Source organism: Pleurodeles waltl, chromosome 4_1 (genome assembly GCF_031143425.1).
Source record: "Pleurodeles waltl isolate 20211129_DDA chromosome 4_1, aPleWal1.hap1.20221129, whole genome shotgun sequence".
Classification (NCBI taxonomy): domain Eukaryota; kingdom Metazoa; phylum Chordata; class Amphibia; order Caudata; family Salamandridae; genus Pleurodeles; species Pleurodeles waltl.
The window spans coordinates 173,195,401-173,221,005 of NC_090442.1; the positions used below are offsets into that span (position 1 = coordinate 173,195,401).

The 25,605-nt window shown below is 45.9% G+C and overlaps 1 protein-coding gene across 1 annotated transcript in view; it reads left to right on the plus strand.

Annotated features, from left to right (window-relative positions):
• LOC138287144 (V-type proton ATPase 116 kDa subunit a 4-like) overlaps positions 1 to 25,605 on the plus strand; it is a 1,145,905-nt gene that overhangs the window by 568,634 nt on the left and 551,666 nt on the right. Inside the window, exon 5 of the mRNA XM_069227503.1 lies at positions 14,907 to 15,064. Coding sequence (XP_069083604.1) covers positions 14,907 to 15,064 — 158 coding nt within the window. The remainder of the gene's footprint in view (positions 1 to 14,906; positions 15,065 to 25,605) is intronic.

The following is a 25,605-nucleotide window of genomic DNA, read 5'->3' on the forward strand; positions in this document are numbered from 1 at the left end:
TTTGACGTTTGCAGTAATGATGATTTGGAGCTAAGTTGCATACCATTTTCATATGACTAAGGGGGTCATTCTGACCGCCGGCGGTCGGCGGTCGCCGCCCGCCAAGCGGTTCCCGCCGAAAGACCGCGGCGGTCATTCTGGCTTTCCCACTGGGCTGGCGGGCGACCGCCAAAAGTCCGCCCGCCAGTCCAGCGGGAAACACCCTTCCCACGAGGACGCCGGCTCAGAATGGAGCCGGCGGAGTGGGAAGGTGCGACGGGTGCAGTTGCACCCATCGCGAATTTCAGTGTCTGCAAAGCAGACACTGAAATTCTTTGTGGGGCCCTCTTACGGGGGCCCCTGCAGTGCCCATGCCATTGGCATGGGCACTGCAGGGGCCCCCAGGGGCCCCGCGGCACCCCCTACAGCCATCCTGTTAACAGGATGGCGGTAGGGGGTGTCAGAATCCCCATGGCGGATTCTCAAGGGCAGTGGGAAGTTGGCGGTACACCGCCGACTTCCCGTTTCTGGCCGCGGCTGAACCGCCGTGGTCAGAATGCCCATCGGTGCACCGCCAGCCTGTTGGCGGTGCTACCGCCGACCTCCGCCATGGCGGTAATTACCGCCAGGGTCAGAATGACCCCCTAAGTTTGCAAGACTCTCAGCGTTCACGATGTGATAATGCGAAGATTGTTTTGCTTGTCTGTGTCCCTTTCTGCATAAACTGGTTTAGTGTCATGTTACAATATTCCTGCTAGGTTCAAACTGGGACACAACTGTGATGGTCTACTTTCAAATATTATGTTGGTTGTATGACATATGTGTACATGTGTGTGGGAATGTGGATCCAGTATGACCTGTCTGTGTGTATGTTGTCACTGTAACTTCAAGGTCTCCTGCTGAGTTAGTGGCAGCTGATGTTGTTGCAATTGTGTATTGCTCACATCATACACTTGAGAGAAGCCATTGATGACATGTTCACGTACACATGGATGGTCCCACCCTGTCTCTGAACACGTGTGATGTGACTTTCAAATGATCTCCAATTTTGGGCTGGATGAGAGACTGTTTCAGTTGTTTGGATCCGGCATGTGTAATTGTCACATTTGTACTCTTGTTGGGCTCTGTGTATGGTAATGTAACATGTCACATCCTACCCTCTGTACATACAGTTGTGATGTTTCTTTTTGGTGTGATGAATTTTAATGGCATTCTTGATCAATGAGACGACATTCATCTTCAGCTATTTCAAACTAAAGGTGGTCAGAAATGAATAGGCCAAAGCATGATGTGGTGTTTGTTATCTGTGTTTATTTACAAGTGTGGAATACAAGTGATTATAATAACTTAAGTAAAAAAATTGTTGACAAGCTGTTGGCGCCTACGCACTCCTGCTGCGGTGTTAGGTTGTTCCCCCTCCTGTTGCAGGCCAGCATCCTCCTCATCATCATCCTCAGGCATGTCTGGGTCCGGTTCAAGGAGGGGAATGTTCCTTTGTACACAAATATTGTGTAATATGGCACAAGTGAGTATGATTTTGCAGACCATCTCTGGGGAGTATAGTAGGCTTCCGCCAGTGATGTCAAGGCAGCGGAACCTTGACTTTAGGATCCCAAAGGTCCTCTCCACAATGCTGCGGGTCCTCTTGTGGGCGTCATTGTATGCCCGCTCAGCAGCAGTATTTGGGTTCCCATATGGTGTCATTAGCCAAGGCTGGATGCCATACCCCTGATCAGCTGAAAGAGAAACACAGAATGGTATCAATTAGATGTAGGAGGCACTGTTGTACGTATCTTTGATGGCAGTAGTTGTGTTGTGTTGTCTGTGACTATTTTGTGTACTAATGTGACAACCTATGGTTGTTGGTGGAAACTTTGGCATTGTTTTTTTTCCTTGGCTGTGCAAGTGTTTGTTGTCTAACTGTTTGTCAGCAGGATGTATTGGTTTCTCAAGTACAGTGTGCCCTCCCTTGCATTGTGACTTGTGACACAGGTGTCCGTGTGTCCTCACTGGGGGTGTGATGATAGTTCCATGCAGAGTTGAAACATGAAAGGGTATTAGAAACGTTCATATGAACATAGCCAGGCCATCCCATCCCTTAAAAGTTATGCATTGTATTAGTGTACAGGTTATTGTGAGACTTCCAATTTGCAAGGTGACATTTAGGCAACCACAGTCATGAATGTCTTCACACTAAGCTGTGGAGTAAATTCAAATGTGTGAGAGGTTCAATGGTGACTTGTGACACATGGCTAGTGATGTGAGTACCTCAGTGTGTTCCTGTCTAGGTGTTGCTATTGGGGTGTATGGGTTGTTTATCCTAGAGGGTTTCTGTGCAGTGAGTATATAAGTAGATTTTTGTCCTTACCAACAAGTAGTCCATTGCCATACCGTCCATCCTGGAAGTGTTGGTTGATGGTGCAGTGACGGAAGATGAATGCGTCATGTACACTCCCAGGATATTTAGCCACAATGTTGCTGATCAGTCCTTGGTGATCGACTATGGCCTGCACGTTGATGGAATGTGTGTGCTTCCTGTTGCGGTAGAGGTGTTCACTCGCAGCAGGTGGCACAAGGCGTACGTGTGTGCAGTCGATTGCACCAAGGACGTGCGGAAAGCCACTGATGGCGTAGAACCCCTGTTTTGTTTCCTGCTGCTTCTGCACTGTGTTAGGGAAGCAGATGTGGCGGGGTGTCAGTCCAATGATGGCATCCAGTACATTAGGCAGGAATGCGGAGAAAGATGGTTGTGAGATTCCACCAACCAGGGCACCAGTTGTCTGAAACGAGCCACTTGCCAGCAGGTGAAGTACGGCAAGCAGCTTTGTTTCGGTTGGGATAGTGCATGGAGTCACTAAAGTGGGGGCCAATTGCTGTTCAATATTTGTCAGCAGCTGCTGAATGGCCTGCCAGTTCAACCGGTACCTCTGGATGATGTCTCGTTCCCTGAGGCCATGCAGGGTTGTTCGTGGGCGGAATATCCTCTCCTGCCTTCTGCGCTGTCTTTGGGGTCCCTGCTGTTGTTGTTGTGGCTGCTGTTGTTGCTGCAGGGCTCTGCGTCTACGTGCACGTTGAAGAAAAAGCACCTCCATGTCTCCCTGTAGCTGCTCTGCTGCTCTGCTGCTCTGCTGCTCTGCTGCTCTGTTGTTTGTTCTGTGTGTTCTGATTAAGTACAGGTGTGTTTGCCCCATTTTAACGCCTGCCCTGACCCAGGCGTTAAAATTTCACGCTATTCGTGCTTTGCGCCATTATTTTGCGCCGCCTGCCGCGCGGGAGTGATTTTTGCCCTGGAGCATAAATACCACGCACCGCTATGTGCGTCTGTTTTTGGACGGGAACGCCTACCCTGCATGTCATTAACGCAGGGCGGGGTGCCGCTTCCAAAAACTGGCGCACATAGCGCCATTTTCCTGGTGCGCCGGATCGGGCGTCAGGGTTTAAATATGGGGAAACGTTTGCGCTGAAAGTGCGTCAAAATTTTTGACGCACATTCGGCGCAAACAGAGTATAAATATGCCCCTTAAAATCAACGAAATGTAAATGCTTGATATTCTAGCCTCCCCTCTCTCTCTCTCCAGTGTGAGAGCAGTGTCATGGTCCCTGTAATTCAGACAACATGCCACAAGTGGCCTAGCAAGTGCCAAAGGGGGTGAGCACAGGGCTAGAGTATGGTATGTTTACTTCATTTTAAACATGTCTAAGAATTGCACTTTGTCAAAGAATTCAGCAAGCAATTTGTCTACAAAAATGTCCTGTCTTCATTGTTTCCTCCAGGCCAATAAACCTAATGATATTTTGTCTTAGACGTACCTCTAGGTCAATTTATTTAGCTACTATCATAGTCAGGACCTCCCTCCCAAAGCATGTATGAAACCACCATCTCAAGATCTGATATCCAACATTCTACATACCTACTCTAGTGATTTGCCTATCAAGCCTTTTCTTCATGTGGTCGAGGCATAGGCTGAGGGAATGTCTTGTTATCTATAGTTTTAAGACTTTTTATTGAAGGATTTTTTTCATGTCATTTCATTTTCTTTTATATCATCCATCTTTCTATGTCGCGAGTACAACTTCCTGTTGCCTTTCAGATCTTTCATTCTAAAATGTCAATTTGCTCTGCCTGTGGTCAGACTTCCCCATGGAGCCCCACTTAAAGTGAAGAGTATAGGTGAAGCATCTCAGGCTAGTTAATTGTTCTAATTAGGTGTTAAGACCAGCAGAGTAGCCAAATCCCCAATCTAGGTCCCAGATTGTGGAGACTTTCAAAACAAGCGATGCATCAGTCCAGTAGTTGTTCTATCAGTGAGGGAGACAAGTAGTCCTCCTTTCGCTCTTCAGGCACAAGAGTGACCCCAGAATTCCCGGTCCCTAACCAGTTGCCACGCATCACACTCTTCTATATCCTTTTTCAATAGTATTTAATGGCAGAGAACGCATAGGAGAGTAGAGGGGAGGCACCGTATACACACCACATTTTCATTTGATCTATTTGGCACCGTTCATTTGCACAATTTAGTGCTTTCTCTCAGCTCACTTGTGTATCATTTATTCTAATTCAGCTGAGTTCCATCTCGAAGTTGTAGCTGGTTTCAGGAGCCAAACGCACAGGCCTCTGCTACAGGTATCTGAAAGTAAAGTAGGATCATAATGGACGTTAAGGCTTCTGTTATGGAGCTCTGCTATGGAGCTCCGTGTGAGAAAGTAGCCTCTTTCTAGCCTTGTTACCCCCACTTTTGGCCTGTTTGTGAGTGGATGTCAGGGTGTTTTCACTGTCTCACTGGGATCCTGCTAGCCAGGGCCCAGTGCTCATAGTGAAAACCCTATGTTTTCAGTATGTTTGTTATGTGTCACTGGGACCCTGCTAGTCAGGATCCCAGTGCTCATAAGTTTGTGGCCTATATGTATGTGTTCCCTGTGTGATGCCTAACTGTCTCACTGAGGCTCTGCTAATCAGAACCTCAGTGGTTATGCTCTCTCATTTCTTTCTAAATTGTCACTAACAGGCTAGTGACCAATTTTACCAATTTACATTGGCTTACTGGAACACCCTTATAATTCCCTAGTATATGGTACTGAGGTACCCAGGGTATTGGGGTTCCAGGAGATCCCTATGGGCTGCAGCATTTCTTTTGACACCCATAGGGAGCTCAGACAATTCTTACACAGGCCTGCCACTGCAGCTTGAGTGAAATAACGTCCACGTTATTTCACAGCCATCTTACACTGCACTTAAGTAACTTATAAGTCACCTGTATGTCTAACCTTTCCCTGGTAAAGGTTAGGTGCAAAGTTACTTAGTGTGAGGGCACCCTGGCACTAGCCAAGGTGCCCCCACATTGTTCAGGGCCAATTCCCCGGACTTTGTGAGTGCGGGGACACCATTACACGCGTGCACTACATATAGGTCACTACCTATATGTAGCTTCACAATGGTAACTCCGAATATGGCCATGTAACATGTCTATGATCATGGAATTGCCCCCTCTATGCCATCCTGGCATAGTTGGCACAATCCCATGATCCCAGTGGTCTGTAGCACAGACCCTGGTACTGCCAAACTGCCCTTCCTGGGGTTTCACTGCAGCTGCTGCTGCCAACCCCTCAGACAGGCATCTGCCCTCCTGGGGTCCAGCCAGGCCTGGCCCAGGATGGCAGAACAAAGGACTTCCTCTGAGAGAGGGTGTTACACCCACTCCCTTTGGAAAATGGTGTGAAGGCAGGGGAGGAGTAGCCTCCCCCAGCCTCTGTAAATGCTTTCTTGGGCACAGATGTGCCCAATTCTGCATAAGCCAGTCTACACCGGTTCAGGGGACCCCTTAGCCCTGCTCTGGCGCGAAACTGGACAAAGGAAAGGGGAGTGACCACTCCCCTGACCTGCACCTCCCCTGGGAGGTGTCCAGAGCTCCTCCAGTGTGCTCCAGACCTCTGCCATCTTGGAAACAGAGGTGCTGCTGGCACACTGGACTGCTCTGAGTGGCCAGTGCCACCAGGTGACGTCAGAGACTCCTTGTGATAGGCTCCTTCAGGTGTTGCTAGCCTATCCTCTCTCCTAAGTAGCCAAACCCTCTTTTCTGGCTATTTAGGGTCTCTGTCTCTGGGGAAACTTTAGATAACGAATGCAAGAGCTCAGCCGAGTTCCTCTGCATCTCTCTCTTCACCTTCTGCCAAGGAATCGACTGCTGACCGCCCTGGAAGCCTGCAAAACTGCAACATAGTAGCAAAGACGACTACTGCAACTCTGTAACGCTGATCCTGCCGCCTTCTCGACTGTTTTCCTGGTGGTGCATGCTGTGGGGGTAGTCTGCCTCCTCTCTGCACTAGAAGCTCCGAAGAAATCTCCCATGGGTCGACGGAATCTTCCCCCTGCAACCGCAGGCACCAAAAAGCTGCATTACCGGTCCCTTGGGTCTCCTCTCAGCACGACGAGCGAGGTCCCTCGAATCCAGCAACTCTGTCCAAGTGGCCCCCACAGTCCAGTGACTCTTCAGTCCAAGTTTGGTGGAGGTAAGTCCTTGCCTCACCTCGCTAGACTGCATTGCTGGGAACCGCGACTTTTGCAGCTACTCCGGCCTCCGTGCACTTCCAGCGGAAATCCTTTGTGCACAGTCCAGCCTGGGTCCACGGCACTCTAACCTGCATTGCACGACCTCCTAAGTTGTTCTCCGGCGACGTGGGACTTCTTTGTGCGACTTTGGGTGAGCACCGTTTCACGCATCCTTGTAGTGCCTGTTTCTGGCACTTCTCCGGGTACTACCTGCTGCTGAGAGGGCTCCTTGTCTTGTTCGACGTCCCCTCTCTCTCCTGGTCCAATTTGCGACCTCCTGGTCCCTCCAGGGCCACAGCAGCGTCCAAAAATGCTAACCGCACAATTTGCAGCTAGCAAGGCTTGTTAGCGTTCTTTCGGCGAGAAATTACTTCTGCACGACTCTCCACGGCGAGAGGAATCCGTCCACCAAAGGGGAAGTCTCTAGCCCTTTTCGTTCCTGCAGAAACCTCAGCTTCTTCTGTCCAGTAGAAGCTTCTTTGCACCCGCAGCTGGCATTTCCTGGGCATCTGCCCATCTCCGACTTGCTTGTGACTTTTGGACTTGGTCCCCTTGTTCCACAGGTACCCTAGATTGGAAATCCACAGTTGTTGCATTGTTGGTTTGTGTCTTTCCTGCATTATTCCTCTAACACGACTTCTTTGTCCTTAGGGGAACTTTAGTGCACTTTGCACTCACTTTTCAGGGTCTTGGGGAGGGTTATTTTTCTAACTCTCACTATTTTCTAATAGTCCCAGCGACCCTCTACAAGGTCACATAGGTTTGGGGTCCATTCGTGGTTCGCATTCCACTTTTGGAGTATATGGTTTGTGTTGCCCCTATCCCTATGTTTCCCCATTGCATCCTATTGTAACTATACATTGTTTGCACTGTTTTCTAAGACTATACTGCATATTTTTGCTATTGTGTATATATATCTTGTGTATATTTCCTATCCTCTCACTGAGGGTACACTCTAAGATACTTTGGCATATTGTCATAAAAATAAAGTACCTTTATTTTTAGTATAACTGTGTATTGTGTTTTCTTATGATATTGTGCATATGACACTAAGTGGTACTGTAGTAGCTTCACACGTCTCCTAGTTCAGCCTAAGCTGTTCTGCTAAGCTACCATTATCTATCAGCCTAAGATGCTAGACACCCTATACACTAATAAGGGATAACTGGGCCTGGTGCAAGGTGCAAGTACCCCTAGGTACTCACTACAAGCCAGTCCAGCCTCCTACATTGGGTGTGCAGCGGTGGGATAAGTGCTTTGAGACTACTTACCACTCTTGTCATTGTACTTTTCATAAGAGAAAAATATACAAAACAAGGTCAGTGTATATACACATAGCCAAAAAGTTTTGCATTTCCTCTTTTCACTCTTTTCTAAGTGCTGAAAAGTACTTCTAACTTTCTAAAAAGTTCTAAAAAGTATAAAAAGTTTTTTTTCTCTGTCTTTCTAAAAGCTCTGACAAACTTTTTTCTCTTTTTCTATCACTTTAACTCTCTCTAAAAATGTGTGGCACAGGCCAAAATGTTGATCTGTCCAAACTTGCATATGATCACCTTAGCTGGAAAGGAGCAAGGAGTCTCTGCATAGAGAGAGGTTTGAGTGTAGGGAAGAACCCTTCCTTGGAACTGTTACTTAACATGCTTAGAGAACAAGATAAGGCTATAGGTGCCCCATCTGTTGAAAAAGTACCTAATAGTTCCCAATCTGATTCAGGGACTCCCCCAGGAAAAGATTCAGGAAAGAAACTTCCTAGCCTGCCCATTACTAGACAGTCTAGCATAGTTGGTAATGATGATGAGCCACACCATACAAATAGTGTTGTCTCACATCATAGCAAAAGCATTCATTCTCACCATACTGGTAGTAATGTTTCTGTTAGCCAAGCTGTTAGGGTGGCTTCTGTAAGGGACAGGTCTCCTTCTGTTCATTCCCATCATACCTCTGTATCTAGGAATGTCCCTCCCACCAACCCTGATGACAGAATGTTGGAGAGGGAACTCAATAAGTTGAGGGTGGAACAAACCAGACTGAAGCTTAAAAAGCAACAGCTGGATTTGGATAGACAGTCTTTTGAACTAGAGAAGGAAAGACAGAAGTTGGGTTTAGAAACCCATGGAGGCAGCAGCAGTATTCCCCATAGTCATCCTGCAAAAGAGCATGATTCCAGGAATCTGCACAAGATAGTTCCCCCTTATAAGGAGGGGGATGACATTAACAAGTGGTTTGCTGCACTTGAGAGGGCCTGTGTTGTACAGGATGTCCCTCAAAGGCAGTGGGCTGCTATCCTATGGCTATCATTTAGTGGAAAAGGTAGGGATAGGCTCCTTACTGTGAAAGAAAATGAAGCTAATGATTACAAAGTTCTTAAGAATGCACTCCTGGATGGTTATGGCTTAACCACTGAACAATACAGGATAACGTTCAGAGAGACCAAAAAGGAGTCTTCACAAGACTGGGTTGATTTCATTGACCATTCAGTGAAGGCCTTGGAGGGGTGGTTACATGGCAGTAAAGTTACTGATTATGACAGCCTGTATAACTTGATCCTGAGAGAGCATATTCTTAATAATTGTGTGTCTGATTTGTTGCACCAGTACCTGGTGGACTCTGATCTGACCTCTCCCCAAGAATTGGGAAAGAAGGCAGACAAATGGGTCAGAACAAGGGTGAACAGAAAAGTTCATACAGGGGGTGACAAAGAGAACACTAAGAAGAAAGATGGTGAAAAGTCTCAAGATAAGCATGGGGATAAGGGTAAAACCAAAGATCCCACTTCAAATCTTAAACACTCTTCAGGGGGTGGGGATAAAACAAATTCTTCCTCTTCTTCTCAACCTACACAATTTAAAAAGCCTTGGTGCTTTGTGTGTAAAAATAGAGGCCATAGGCCAGGGGATAAGTCCTGTCCAGGTAAACCCCCTGAGCCTACCACCACTAATACATCAAGCTCTAGTGCCCCTAGCAGTAATGGTACTAGTGGTGGGACTGCTGGCAACAGTCAAGTTAAGGGTGTAGTTGGGTTCACTTATGGGTCCATAGTAGAAACTGGGGTAGTCAGTCCTAAGACAGTTTCTGTCACACCTAGTGGCATTGGCCTTGCCACACTGGCTGCTTGTCCCCTTACAATGGATAAGTACAGGCAGACAGTTTCAATAAATGGTGTTGAGGCCTTGGCCTACAGGGACACAGGTGCCAGTATCACTTTGGTGACTGAAAACCTAGTGCACCCTGATCAACACATCATTGGACAACAGTATAAGATTATTGATGTCCATAACTCCACTAAGTTTCTTCCCTTAGCTATAATCCAGTTTAGTTGGGGTGGAGTTACTGGCCCTAAGCAGGTGGTGGTATCACCTAGCTTACCTGTAGACTGTCTCTTAGGTAATGACCTAGAGGCCTCAGGTTGGGCTGATGTAGAGTTTTATGCCCATGCAGCCATGCTGGGCATCCCTGAGGAATTGTTCCCTCTCATTTCTACTGAAATGAAAAAGCAAAGGAGAGAAGGCCTGAAAACTCAGGATCCCTCTCCATCAACAGGGAAAAAGGGTATCACAGTATCCCCTAACCACCCTACCATTCAGGATACCATTCCTGTGGTGGGAGAAACCTCTCCTGGGGTGGCACCTGTTCCAAGGGAAGCATCAGCTAGCAAAGCTGTACTCCCTGAGGTAGAAGTACCTCTCTGTGGGATAACTAACATTGGTGAGAAAAAGAGCACCATTTTAGTTAACATGGAGAATCCCTCCAACCCTCCCAGAGAAACTTTAGTGCAGAAACTCTGCACTGCCTCACAACACTTAGGACAGCATCCCTGCCCTAGTGTGGAGCTCATAGGACAGCATCCCTGCCCTGCTCCAACTCAAGACAAACAGCATCCCTGTTCTCTCTTCCAGCCATATGGACAAAGTTTTTGCCCAGCTATGGCTTTTCTGAGACAGCATCCCTGTCTAGCATTTCCATCATTACAAATAGGTTCAGTGGACAATTCCCACTGCTCTAAACTAAAACTTACTGATAGAAACTCTGAAAATACATCTTCACATTGTTGCTTAGCTAAAAAACTTCAAACAGGGTGGTTTACATCCCCACAGGGAAGTAACCATATAGTGGATGATAAAGGGAGTAACCAGTCTATTGCAGAGCAACTCTCTACTTATCACCACTTAGACAATAAAGTCTCAACTGGCCAAGGTTAGCCTTATTGTCCTTTGTTTGGGGGGGTGGGTTGTGTGAGAAAGTAGCCTCTTTCTAGCCTTGTTACCCCCACTTTTGGCCTGTTTGTGAGTGTATGTCAGGGTGTTTTCACTGTCTCACTGGGATCCTGCTAGCCAGGGCCCAGTGCTCATAGTGAAAACACTATGTTTTCAGTATGTTTGTTATGTGTCACTGGGACCCTGCTAGTCAGGACCCCAGTGCTCATAAGTTTGTGGCCTATATGTATGTGTTCCCTGTGTGATGCCTAACTGTCTCACTGAGGCTCTGCTAATCAGAACCTCAGTGGTTATGCTCTCTCATTTCTTTCTAAATTGTCACTAACAGGCTAGTGACCAATTTTACCAATTTACATTGGCTTACTGGAACACCCTTATAATTCCCTAGTATATGGTACTGAGGTACCCAGGGTATTGGGGTTCCAGGAGATCCCTATGGGCTTCAGCATTTCTTTTGACACCCATAGGGAGCTCAGACAATTCTTACACAGGCCTGCCACTGCAGCTTGAGTGAAATAACGTCCACGTTATTTCACAGCCATTTTACACTGCACTTAAGTAACTTATAAGTCACCTATATGTCTAACCTTTCCCTGGTAAAGGTTAGGTGCAAAGTTACTTAGTGTGAGGGCACCCTGGCACTAGCCAAGGTGCCCCCACATTGTTCAGGGCCAATTCCCCGGACTTTGTGAGTGCGGGGACACCATTACACGCGTGCACTACATATAGGTCACTACCTATATGTAGCTTCACAATGGTAACTCCAAATATGGCCATGTAACATGTCTATGATCATGGAATTGCCCCCTCTATGCCATCCTGGCATAGTTGGCACAATCCCATGATCCCAGTGGTCTGTAGCACAGACCCTGGTACTGCCAAACTGCCCTTCCTGGGGTTTCACTGCAGCTGCTGCTGCTGCCAACCCCTCAGACAGGCATCTGCCCTCCTGGGTTCCAGCCAGGCCTGGCCCAGGATGGCAGAACAAAGAACTTCCTCTGAGAGAGAGTGTTACACCCTCTCCCTTTGGAAAATGGTGTGAAGGCAGGGGAGGAGTAGCCTCCCCCAGCCTCTGGAAATGCTTTCTTGGGCACAGATGTGCCCAATTCTGCATAAGCCAGTCTACACCGGTTCAGGGGACCCCTTAGCCCTGCTCTGGCGCGAAACTGGACAAAGGAAAGGGGAGTGACCACTCCCCTGACCTGCACCTCCCCTGGGAGGTGTCCAGAGCTCCTCCAGTGAGCTCCAGACCTCTGCCATCTTGGAAACAGAGGTGCTGCTGGCACACTGGACTGCTCTGAGTGGCCAGTGCCACCAGGTGACGTCAGAGACTCCTTGTGATAGGCTCCTTCAGGTGTTGCTAGCCTATCCTCTCTCCTAAGTAGCCAAACCCTCTTTTCTGGCTATTTAGGGTCTCTGTCTCTGGGGAAACTTTAGATAACGAATGCAAGAGCTCAGCCGAGTTCCTCTGCATCTCTCTCTTCACCTTCTGCCAAGGAATCGACTGCTGACCGCGCTGGAAGCCTGCAAAACTGCAACATAGTAGCAAAGACGACTACTGCAACTCTGTAACACTGATCCTGCCGCCTTCTCAACTGTTTTCCTGGTGGTGCATGCTGTGGGGGTAGTCTGCCTCCTCTCTGCACTAGAAGCTCCGAAGAAATCTCCCGTGGGTCGACGGAATCTTCCCCCTGCAACCGCAGGCACCAAAAAGCTGCATTACCGGTCCCTTGGGTCTCCTCTCAGCACGACGAGCGAGGTCCCTCGAATCCAGCAACTCTGTCCAAGTGGCCCCCACAGTCCAGTGACTCTTCAGTCCAAGTTTGGTGGAGGTAAGTCCTTGCCTCACCTCGCTAGACTGCATTGCTGGGAACCGCGACTTTTGCAGCTACTCCGGCCTCCGTGCCCTTCCGGCGGAAATCCTTTGTGCACAGTCCAGCCTGGGTCCACGGCACTCTAACCTGCATTGCACGACCTCCTAAGTTGTTCTCCGGTGACGTGGGACTTCTTTGTGTGACTTTGGGTGAGCACCATTTCACGCATCCTTGTAGTGCCTGTTTCTGGCACTTTTCCGGGTGCTACCTGCTGCTGAGAGAGATGCTTGTCTTGCTCGACGTCCCCTCTCTCTCCTGGTCCAATTTGCGACCTCCTGGTCCCTCCAGGGCCAGAGCAGCGTCCAAAAACGCTAACCGCACGATTTGCAGCTAGCAAGGCTTGTTGGCGTTCTTTCGGCGGGAAAACACTTCTGCACAACTCTCCACGGCGAGAGGGATCCGTCCACCAAAGGGGAAGTCTCTAGCCCTTTTCGTTCCTGCAGAAACCTCAGCTTCTTCTGTCCAGTAGAAGCTTCTTTGCACCCGCAGCTGGCATTTCCTGGGCATCTGCCCATCTCCGACTTGCTTGTGACTTTTGGACTTGGTCCCCTTGTTCCACAGGTACCCTAGATTGGAAATCCACAGTTGTTGCATTGTTGGTTTGTGTCTTTCCTGCATTATTCCTCTAACACGACTTCTTTGTCCTTAGGGGAACTTTAGTGCACTTTGCACTCACTTTTCAGGGTCTTGGGGAGGGTTATTTTTCTAACTCTCACTATTTTCTAATAGTCCCAGCGACCCTCTACAAGGTCACATAGGTTTGGGGTCCATTCGTGGTTCGCATTCCACTTTTGGAGTATATGGTTTGTGTTGCCCCTATCCCTATGTTTCCCCATTGCATCCTATTGTAACTATACATTGTTTGCACTGTTTTCTAAGACTATACTGCATATTTTTGCTATTGTGTATATATATCTTGTGTATATTTCCTATCCTCTCACTGAGGGTACACTCTAAGATACTTTGGCATATTGTCATAAAAATAAAGTACCTTTATTTTTAGTATAACTGTGTATTGTGTTTTCTTATGATATTGTGCATATGACACTAAGTGGTACTGTAGTAGCTTCACACGTCTCCTAGTTCAGCCTAAGCTGCTCTGCTAAGGTACCATTATCTATCAGCCTAAGCTGCTAGACACCCTATACACTAATAAGGGATAACTGGGCCTGGTGCAAGGTGCAAGTACCCCTAGGTACTCACTGCAAGCCAGTCCAGCCTCCTACACTCCGCAATTAACCGTCCATCTTTGACTCTAACTTGGGTATGCCCTATGCCATAGGCAGTTCTGACAGCAGACCTTGCACTGCGGACTCCCCACTAAAGCATAGTTGGGGATTAAAGGGTGAGGTGGTTCAGACATTTTGGAAGTGGGAGGCGAAGCAAGTTAAATTGCAGAGGATTAGATGGCGGATATATAGGGAGTGGGAGGAGGAAGGGGGGTGCTGTTGTCACTGGTAATGGTAGGATGGGAGTGATTTCTGTTAGAGAATAAAATAAACAGGCCCTTTTCTTCAAGCAAGGACACTAGATATGAATTTATTTTTTCTCTGTTTCGATGTTACGAAAAATTGGGTAGGATATTTACATCGGTGAAGGAGGGCGTGTTTGGAGAGACAGTTCCTGCAATGTGGTATAGAAACATGGTAGGCGGTTAGCTCTTGAGCAGGCGAGGCTGATTGCAATCAGCTTCTCAACGTGACAGATCACTGGAGGTCTGATATTGCACTATTTCATAACAAAGAGCTTATATGAGCTTTCTCACTCATAGATAACACATCTGATCAAGGAAAATAGAAATACATTTCAATTGTTTCCTTATGCTCCCTTTTTTTCTCTTCCTAAATATTGGTTGGAGTTTCATTTTTGACTCTTTTGTTACTTTCTTTTTCTTAGCCCTCACCCTACTCCTTCAGTCAGCTGCTTATGTTATGTACTTTCGTTTTGTACTGTTGTGTTAAATGCAAATAATATTAACCTTTCCTATCGCTTCTTGGTGTTTGTTTAAAAAGTGAACCATTGCCAAGATTATCATGGACATAGTATTATATTGTTTGGGATAGGATTATATTGTTTTGAATAAGAAAGGAAAGGAACATTTTGGCAAGTACATAAATGATTGAACAGATTAAATTGGGGAGCAGCAGTCTCCTCAAGTATTCACTGGTAATGCTCATCTCTTTACCCTACCTACATTTAACTTCTATAAAGTGCTCACTTTTTAATTAAACTAAGTTCAAGAATACTTGGCTAATTCATTTAACTTCAGAGATTGGGTTTTTCATCCTTCAGATTTCTAGTATGTTCTTCGGTGGCCGATATTTAATCCTGCTGATGGGCGCATTTTCTGTCTATACCGGGTTTATCTACAATGACTGCTTCTCCAAATCCCTTAACATCTTTGGTTCATCTTGGAACATCCATTCAATGTTTGTAAACGGCACGTGGAGGTGAGTAGACATTGACCGGAAAAGGTCTTATTGTATAGCTCTGAGTACTGACATAATTGCATAGATCGCCTTTGTCTGTTCAAAGATAAGCTGTTTGTAAAAATCGTGAAAGTTGCTCCTGGTGGAAAATGTTACTCAGTTTTTAGGTATCATAGCTTATGATTTGCTCTTTTCTCAACATCTCATCTCCATTCTGAATTGTAGTAGGCAAAGAGTTCAGTAGCTCTACTTTCGGTTCCTTTAACTGCGTGTGTACATTTAAGAATGACTTACATTTGCTGGATACGCACATTTTTTTTACATTTGCAGTTTTATGCCTTGTTCAGAGCATCTTCATGTTAATCACTGAAATCTCTGTATGGATGTTCTGCTGCTTAAAATCTGTGAGGTACGTTTTTGCATCAAAAAGAGGCGCAAATGTGGCGCTAAAAAAGCATAAATATGTGCCATAATAGTATTTTGTAAGTTGGCTCTGCCTTTGCATCAACAAATGACGCAAATGCTGCGCCAATAAAGTATAAATATGGACCTAAAACTTTTACATGACGATCTCAGTTGCCGACCACCTATTCTCAACACAGCGGTCAGCTTTGATTAACCTAATACCATTGATATGATACTGCGTAAAAAGGCGAGCTGCATCTTTTAGGATCCTTAGGCCCCTTTTTTTACTATTTTAGCACCGCATTTGCGTAGTTTTTTGACCCAAATTCGGCACAAGCTCACAAAATACAATTGAATTTTGTAAGTTTGCGCTGCTTTTTCATAAAAAAACTACGCAAATGCTGCACTAAAAAAGTATAAATATGGGCCTTAATGTCTGGTCTCTGGTGACGCTATACCCTTGATATCAATGGGCACACAATGTTGAACGTATGAATTGCAGAGGGAATAACATGTTGTAAAGGCTAGCATGGCTACGTGATTTAAAGCTTGCTGATGTATAAAATGGAATGAGGTTCACGAGCAATGTTCCCTTTAATTATTCTTCCTCGTGTGCAGCAACAGAATGTTTATGTGCACACCACTCTAGTTTGTATGTGCAACCAAGTGATCAGATGTCCAACTAGGAAAATTGACTACTTACTACTTGAAGATTGATAACAAGCATTGGCAATGTCCATAGGTCTGGTTTGGCTTATAAATTAAAGTGCTTCCTTAGTTATTGATGGGCTTAGGCACTGAATAACTCATCATATATGCATTTTTACTCATCCTTCCACTCATGCATCCATTCATCACTGACTCACTCTTACATTCACCCATTTACACAACCACAAAACTCAGCAACATTGGAAAAATAAATAAAAAGCATACACATGCAAGAAAGAAAACATGCTATCACCTAAAAATGCAAGACATATGCTTGCAATAAAACAATTAAACAAAGTAGTAGGTGGCCATCTTGCAAAGGTACTGTTCATACTGTATAATTTGATAGTTCCATCTTACTTCCAAGTATATAACCAACATGTGGGCCACCTTGCATTGGTAAAACCAATTAAGCCCTATGGACAATATCCTTCCATGTTGGTCAGATGGTTTAGATGCAGTGGTTGTACATGTTGCTGTGCACTGCAAATGAAGTGAGTGGCAAGAAAGTAGTTAGTTAGAAAACTAAGCCTGTCAGACCGTCTGAAGAGATTCTAAGAAGACTTATTACAGTTCAGATCTTGTACCCCAAAGGTTTGTCAAAGGGGTAATAAACACAAACATTCTGGCCTAAAAACTAGTCTATTGGATTGCATGTCACAAAATATATCTGCAGGCTTTAACAGGGACTATTGGCTTTTACAAATGTTTTCATATTAAATAAATACGGTCTACTGCCTGTGTCAGAACTTTTCATAAAAGATAGAACAAACATTTGGCATATGAAATATCTTTTCCCAATGAACGATTCAGGTCTATAGCTTGTGTCATTTGCTCATCACTTTAATGGAGGCAGACCAACTGTATTAAGCCTATGCTTTCTTACAAGACAATATGAATAAAATGTCAAATATATACGAAATCACAGTTGCCTAAAAACATAAAATAAAATCCCCCTTAGAAGGATTTTCATAGTGCAAATCTTCTATCTCCACAATTTGATTGAGTCACTCACCAGCACCAAAAACCCTTGCCTTCTACAATAATCTGTGAAATTCAGTGTTAGTAAATGCCTGCCTTCAGGGTTTAGCACAGTATTATAACAACCCCTCATTATAGGCCCATTGGTTGTAAAAAAAGGTTTTTCACAATAATCAAGCCAGGCCTACTGCCTTTGTCTTAACTTTTTTATACTAAACAGATTAGCCGTATAGCACTGGGCATAACTATTCCCAGGAAACGAATACGGTCTATAGTCTTTTCCTTTGACTTCACACCATCATTGGCTCAGTGCACAAAAGCTGAAAACCAGCATGAATAAATTATAGATTTACAAATGTGACTGAAAACATCTGTTGATTCTCTCTCACAGTGGTCATCTTCATTAAAAAATGCAAAGACTGCTGCACAGGATTCTGGTACTTGCAGGCTGGCTAAGCATTTGCAGACTATAAGCAGGGCCACTGGAATTATGCAATTTTGCAAATGCAGCATTTCCCATACATGTATGTTTTTTTCCGCACTTGTCACATAATCCCTCATCTGCTACATAATCTGCAGTTTTAATAAAAAAAATGGATAATATGTTACTAAAAATGTGGCAACGCATGTTGTCACACAGTGGAAGGCCTTTTGCAAAGGTTGACTGGTCTCCTTTCTGTTGCTTATTGCTGTATTTGGATGGTAAACTGGTACTAATGAGGTGATGATACCTTTGTCCAGACAGTGTAAATCTGTGCAAAAATGCCAAAACAAGAAAGCAGTACTATCACAAAATATGCTGCTTTGCGCAGCATGATTTGCCTTTTCTTGCCACATAATTTAGTCCACACTGCCACATAATTTCATTGTGACCGACCACATAATTCCAGTGGCCCTGACTAATAAGAAATTGGAATGTGGTACTCCTCTGGGTAACCTATCCCTTACTTTGGATAGAAGACCCGGACAAGAGAATTACGTAAGCAGTAGGACTGTGAGGATTAATTTTACTGATTATTTCTGAAAATATGAAAATCAGAGGATATTTGAATCACACTTTAACTCAGGAGCCACTAGAGGGTACTTTGACGACCAGAGCCCTGCCTACACTGCACTGGCTGCACAATTTATATCCATGTTGCCCTTTAAAACAAGAGGAGTTTCGGCTGTGACAGTGCACAACCCTGTCAGCTGGTGAACTTTAAAACTATCAGTATTCAAAACTAATGGCTTTATTTTAGTTATTCAGTTTCAGCCTCTGGGATGTTACTGATGGCTGACACCTGAATGGTCAATGCGTGTTCCATCTTTCAAAGCATGTTAATGTCTGGGAACTGCCTTCATTCCCGAGGTTTTCCGCAGATTGGACTGGACTGCAGTGAAGTCTCTGAGGCTCCTCTCCTGCTGCTTCAGGACTACACTTCACTGCTGGTGTTTACACGTCCTCGATTAGCATTTTTAAAGACCGACAAAAGCACTAAAATGCATTTAGCAGCGCAGCTTTATCACTACAGCAGTATTAGGAAAGCTCCATTAAAGCATTTTCGAAATGCAGAGGAATCTTTTGTGCTGTGATGTTTGTAGGTCTCTGCACCGAGAGACACCTAAATTTGCACGCTCGGTCAGTCACGCACTTTAGAGGGAACTAAGGGCCAAATGGAGCAAAGGTTTTTACCCATTCTATGTCTATGGGAAAAAGTGTTCGTACATATGGCCCTAAGGCCCATATTTATACTTTTTTTAGCGCCGCATTTGCGCTGTTTTTTGACGCAAAAGCGGCGCAAACTTAAAAAATACAATTGTATTTTGTAAGTTTGCGCTTCTTTTGAGTCAAAAAATGCCGCAAATGCGGCGTTAGAAAGTATAACTATGGGCCTAAGGGCCATATGTACGAACACTTTTTCGTGTTAGGCCCATATTTATAATTTCTTAGCGCCGCATTTGCGTCATTTTTTGACGCAAAAGTGGCGCAAACTTATACAATATCATTGTATTTTGTAAGTTTGCTCCGCTTTTGTGCCAAAAAATGACGCAAATGCAGCACTAAAAAAAAGTATTAATCTGGCCTAAATTCACAAGTCATCATGCCATTTTATGTGTTTTTGTTAAGGTTACATACAACACAGGGCTTGTTGAATGCTAAGATAGTAATTGATCTTTTAAGTCCTTTATGAACGGAGAAGAGGTACCGTAGTCGTATGTTTCCATTTGCTCCCTATGATTTGAACTGAAAGAAGTATTGTTCGCTCTCCTGTGTATAGAAAATGATCCTCGCCCCACAGACCACCATACAAGAAAGGTGAATAAAAAAGATACCCATAACTGGGATGAGGTAACACACACAGACCGGTTACTGGAGGGATATTGAACTATGGAGTTCCAATGTCAGGACTGATGGAATGAAAGGTATGCGTGACATACATGACAGCATGAAATAAACTAATGCAACTAGGCTGTTAAAGAGCTTTATATTATTTAGGCAGGGATTAGACAATTTGATTGGGAATATGTGATTAAATATAATTGGGCTGTTACTAATATTTGGTCATTCATACATGGTATTTGCTGAGTTCATCATCTTTACAATAATTTTTACTCATATATAGAATAATTATATGTAATAAATAATGATATAGTGTAAAATATCTATATGAGTGTTTGTCTGTGTTAAAACAAACTGCCATTATACAAGTGTGACTATCACATTTCTGATATAGATTCTGCTATATTACTTATTCAGACAAAGGGCGGTAAAACTTAGAACCAGTATTGAAATACCAGCAGCTAATGCTGCCATCCTCTTCATTCTCCATTAACCTAATAACTTTGAATAAAATGTAGTGGGTGGCAGAGGATGTTATCCTCTCACAAGCTGTTCTTCACCCTTTACAAATATGCTAATTTCCCAGTCTTTTGTGGGATTATCCTCTCAAAAGAGCCACTTTAGGGCGCAACAATACTGTCAAACGCAAATCTGTCTTATATTGAGTGTAGTGGAGGGGACATATGCTTCTACAGGAAACACACCAACTTCTCCGCAATTGACATAGGCTGAAATCTCGCAAGTCAACACCTCGTTTACGAGATCACTAAGACAGCCATTCTGCTCTCCCGCTCCTTCCGATGGTCTGTAGGGAGGAAGGGGCTGACATATGGGGTAGACTATTAGCACACCACACCAATATAGGCGGGCACAACCTTATCATTGCATCCATATGTGCCCGGAATGACAACTAAGAACCATTTCTGAAGTTGGCATTATTGGAGAAATTAGTCTCCCCCAATCAGGTGGTCTTAATAGGAGGCGGCCTGAGCCTTGTACTGAATAATGAATGGAACTGGTCTGCCCCATGTCATGTCCAGACCGGTGCCGTCTCTCACGGTTGTGTCCATTTGTTACAGGAGCTGGGACTGAGCAACCTGTGGAGGGTGACCCACCCACAGACACGCCACTAAACCTTCTACTCCTCAGCACACAAGACCTATCCCAGGATAGACTACTTTCTAGGCACGCCGGCCCTACAGGCGTGGGTCACGGGGGTTGAGATTGCCCCTCGGCCTCTATCAGAACATGCTGCTCGTGAACATACACTTCTGATTGACACATGCCACCATGGGCTACTACCTGGTGACCCCGTTACAGTTAACTCCAGGGACTAGACACATTCCAAAAACTCGTGCACAGTATTACTGAATTTCTTGACATCAACGACACTGCAGACTTACCCATAGCTGCATTCTGGAAGACATTAAAAGCAGTGGTATTTAGAGAAATCAGTCCCAACTCCCTGGGAGAAAACAAGCTGCATAAAGGCAATAGGTGTGATCTGGAGAGATAGCTGAGGGAACTCAAGCCCCTCCATAAACTTACTGGGATTCCGAAGGTTTGGAGGAGAGTCGAGGTGGCGGTGGGCCAGTTGCTCAGTCTTGAAGTTGATAGTGCAAAATTTGATATGCTTCGCCTCTGATATACCTTTTACAGTGGGGGGTGACATGAGAAGTGCAGTAGGTTATCGGACCATAAACTTTCACCCAAGTGCTAAGCTGAAAGGGTCCAAGTCATGTGAACTTAAGAAGAGGTCAAAGTCACAGATGACCCCAGTATAGCGTCAGCATTTCACGATTTTTACTCCTCTTTGTACACCACCAAAAGCCTCCATCCTACGCATGCCAATGAGTACCTTTGTAGAGCTCGCACCCCAGCTTAACCAAAGAACAGGCTGACACCCTTGATGCTCCTATCTGAATTGAGGGGGTCACCTTATGTACTATCCCTATGCCCAGATGGCTTCTGAGCACTGTTTTACAAGACCTTCTGTCATGTCCTTTCATCGGTATTAACCCAACTCTCAAAATCCTTCACTGATACAGGGACACTTCTTCTCACCATGCTGGTGACCGCATTTGCGGTCATTCCCAAGCCCTAGAAGGTTTCACGCTGCTATGGTGTAGGAGGCTGGCCTGGTTTGTATTGGGTACCTTGGGTACTTACACCCTACACCAGGTCCAGTTATCCCTTATTAGTGAAATGTAGTAGTGTTCTAGCAGCTTAGGCTGATAAAGGAAGCTATAGCAGAGCAGCTTAGGCTGAACTAGGAGACACGCAAAGCTCCTGCAATACCACTTATAGTTACATAGTACTTATACACAACTAAAGACAATACTCAGTGTTACCAAAAATAAAAGGTAGTTTATTTGGGTGACACAAGGCCAAAATATGTTAGAGGCAATACTCCTTCTGGAGGTAAGTATTATACACCATATATACACTAGACACCAAAATAAGGTAAGTACTTAGACATAGGTTAATGCAAACAATAGGAAATGCTGTAAAATGCAATGGGAGAAAATAGGTCTAGGGGCAACACAAACCATATACTAAGATAGTGGAAAGCGAATCACAAATTCTCCCCTAGACAAGAGTAGTTTGTAGAGAATCACTGGGAGAGTAAGAAAACCACAAAGGTGAGTAAAATACCCCACCCCAGAGCCAAGGAAAGTAGGAGTAAAGTATTGCAAGTTTCCTTAGGACACACTGCAAGTCGTGATTAGAGTTATTGCAAGAACCAAGCAAAACTGCAAACAACAAATGGTGGATTCCTGGACCTGAAGAGCTGCAAAGGAAGGAGACCAAGTCCAAAAGTTGGAAGAGGTTCCAGGAAGGACAGGAGCCCTTGTCAACCCAGAAGAAGGTGCAAAATAAGAGTCCCTGGTTGGACAAAGGCTGCGGAAATGCACCCAAGGAAGATGTCAGCAGGTTCCTGCATGATGCACTGGATGTCCCACGCAGAGATGTTGCATGTACGTGAGTTTTGGCACTGGATTTGTCAAACAAGCCTTGGTTCCGGCAAAGTAGTGTTTTGCGTAAAAGTGGTGCTGTCTGGACCCAGGAGGGACCTAGGGGCCTCAACTCAGCTTGAGGAGGAAGAGGGAGCTCTCAGCACTTCAAGGAGCCCTCAGTCGACCAAACAGCACCCACGGGAGTCCCAGGACACTGGGACAAAGGAGGTGCAAAATGTAGTTGGTGCAGCAAACAGAGGAGGGACCCAGGCCGCCGGAGGTCAACTCAGTGAGTTGAGCATCGCAGGATAGAGTGCTGGGGACCTGGACCACGAAGGATTCTTGCAAATAGTGCACAGAGGCCTCAGGAGGCGAAGATGGCGCAGTGCAAGGGGTACTGTCGCTAACAGGGAAGGCAAGCTCTAATCTTCTCTAAATTTGGACGGCAGGACCTTAGGACAGACTGTGTCGAAGGGGTCCCCCTCCTGTGTTCCAAGGAGCATGCTCGTCACTAGGAGAGGAGTCCAAGAGAACTAGTTGTCAACTGGAGCAGTCTGCGGTTAATCTGAGGCCAGAGGATGAAGTAATAGTTGCAGAGGATTCCTGCTGGAAACTTGCAGGTAGAATCTGAAGAGAACCCAGTGGAGAGACCCTAAATAGCCCTGAGGAGGGATTGGCAACCTTATCAGGTATGGACCTATCAGGAGGGGTCTCTGACATCACCTGCTGGCACTGGCACTCAGAGGCCCCCAGAGTGTCCCCACACCTTGGAAAACAAGATGGTTGAAGTCTGGGACACACTGGAGGAGCTCTTGGTACCACCCCTGTGGTGGTGATGGGAAAGGGTGTGGTCACTCCCCGTTCATTTTTCCAGTTTCGCACCAGAGCAGGGACTGGGGGTCCCTGAACTGGTGTAGACTGGCTTATGCAAGGAGGGCATCATCTGTGCCCTTCAAAGCATTTCGAGAGGCTGGGGGAGGCTACCCCTTGTAGGAGGCTGGCCTGGCTTGCAGTGGGTACCAATGGTACTTACACCTTGTGCCAGGTCCAGTTATCCCTTATTAGTAGAGTGTAGTAGTGTTCTAGCAGCTTAGGCTGATAGAGGTAGCTATAGCAGAGCAACCAAGGCTGAACCAGGAGACATGCAAAGCTCATGCAATACCACTTATTTCATAAAGGTACTATATCATAAGAAGGACAATATTCAGTGTTACTAAAAATAAAGGTACTTTATTTTAGTGACAATGTGCAAAAAATATCTCAGAGGATATACTCCCTTAGGAGGTAAGTAACATACACAAAATATACACAACTAGCCAAATCAGGTAAGTAAAACAGTCAGAAAGTAGTGCAAACACTGTAGAATACAATAGGATGCAATATGCCTAGGGGCAACACAAACCATATACTAAGAAAGTGGAATACAAACCACGAATGGACCCCTAGGCTAGTGTAGTGTGTAGGGGGTAGCTGGGAGTGTAAGAAAACACTAAGGGTGTAAAAGATACCCCACCCCAAGACCCTGGAAAGTAGGAGTAAAGTAATACTATTTTCCCAGAAACACACTAAAATCGTGATGAAGGATTTTGCAAAGACCACAACAGACTGCAAAGCACTGAAGACTGATTCCTGGACCTGAGGACCTGCAAAGGAAGGGGACCAAGTCCAAGAGTCGCAGAAGTGTCCAGGGGGGGGGGGCAGGAGCCCACTAAACCCCGGATGAAGGTGCAAAATGGCTGCCTCCGGTTGGAAGAAGCTGCAGGTTTTGCAACAACAAACGGAGGTAGGAAGTTCTTCTTCATGCAGAAGATGTCCCCCTGGCATGTTGGAGGATGCAGAGTTGTTTCCTTGGCAGAATACCTCAAACAAGCCTTGCTAGCTGCAAGAGTCGTGGTTGGAGGAAAAGGGTGCTCCCTGGGCCCAGGAAGGACCAGGATGTCACCACTTGGGAGAGGAGACAGAGAGGGCCCTCAGCAACGTAGAGAGCCTACGCACAAGAAGGAAGCACCTGCAGAAGTCCTTCAACATGGGTTCAAGAAGACTGAACACAGCGGTCGTCTCAACTCTGAAAAAGAAGGTCCCACGACACCGGAGATCAACTCAGGGAGCTGAGCATCGCAAGACAGAGTGCTGGGGACATAGGCTCAGTTGTGCATGCAGGATTTCTTTAAAATGTGCACAGAAGCCCTTTTAGCTACAGATCACGTGGTGCACAGGATTACTGTCTGGAGAGGGGAGGCAAGGACTTACCTCCTCCAAATTTGGACACATGGACCACTGGACAGTCTGGGTAACTTGGGTCTATGATCTGTGTTCCAGGGGCCATCATCGTCAAGATCAGAGGGGACCCAGAGTACGATGACGTTGAAGTTTGGTGCCTGCTGGAGCAGGGGGAAGATTCTGTCGACCCACGGGAGATTTCTTCATGGCTTCCAGTGCAGGGTGAAGGCAGCCAGCCCCCAGAGCATGCACCAGGAAAGCAGTTGAGAAAGCTGGCAGGATTAGGCGCTACAATGTCGCTGGTAGTCTTCTAGCTACTTTATTGCAGTTTTGCAGGCGTCCTGGAGCAGTCAGCGGTTGATCCTTGGCAGAAGTCGAAGAGAGAAGTACAGAGGAACCCTGATGAATTCTTGCATGTCGTAATCTAAGGAAAAGCCCACTGGAGAGACCCTAAATAGCCCCCAGTGGAAGATTGACCACCTAGTCTGGTATGCACCTATCAGGAGGGGTCTCTGACGCCACTTGCGGGCACTGGCCACTCAGAGGCATCCAGAGTGCCCCCACACCTCTGGAAACAAAATGGCAGAGGTCTGAGACACACTGGAGGAGCTCTGGCCACCACCCCTGGAGTGGTGATGGACAGGGGAGTAGTCACTCCCCTTTCCTTTGTCCAGTTTCACGCCAGAGCAGGGACTGGGGGTTCCCTAAACTGGTGTAGACTGGCTTATGCATGGAGGGCACCATCTGTGCCCTTCAAAGCATTTCCAGAGGCTGGGAGAGGCTACTCCTCCCCAGCATTTAACACCTATTTCCAAAGGGAGAGGCTGTAACACCCTCTCTCAGAGGAAATTCTTTGTTCTGCCTTCTTGGGACTGGGCTGCCCAGACCCAAGGACGGCAGAACCCTGTCTGTGGGGTGGCAGCAACTGTAGCTGCAGAGAAAACCCCAGAGAGCTGGTTAGGCAGTAC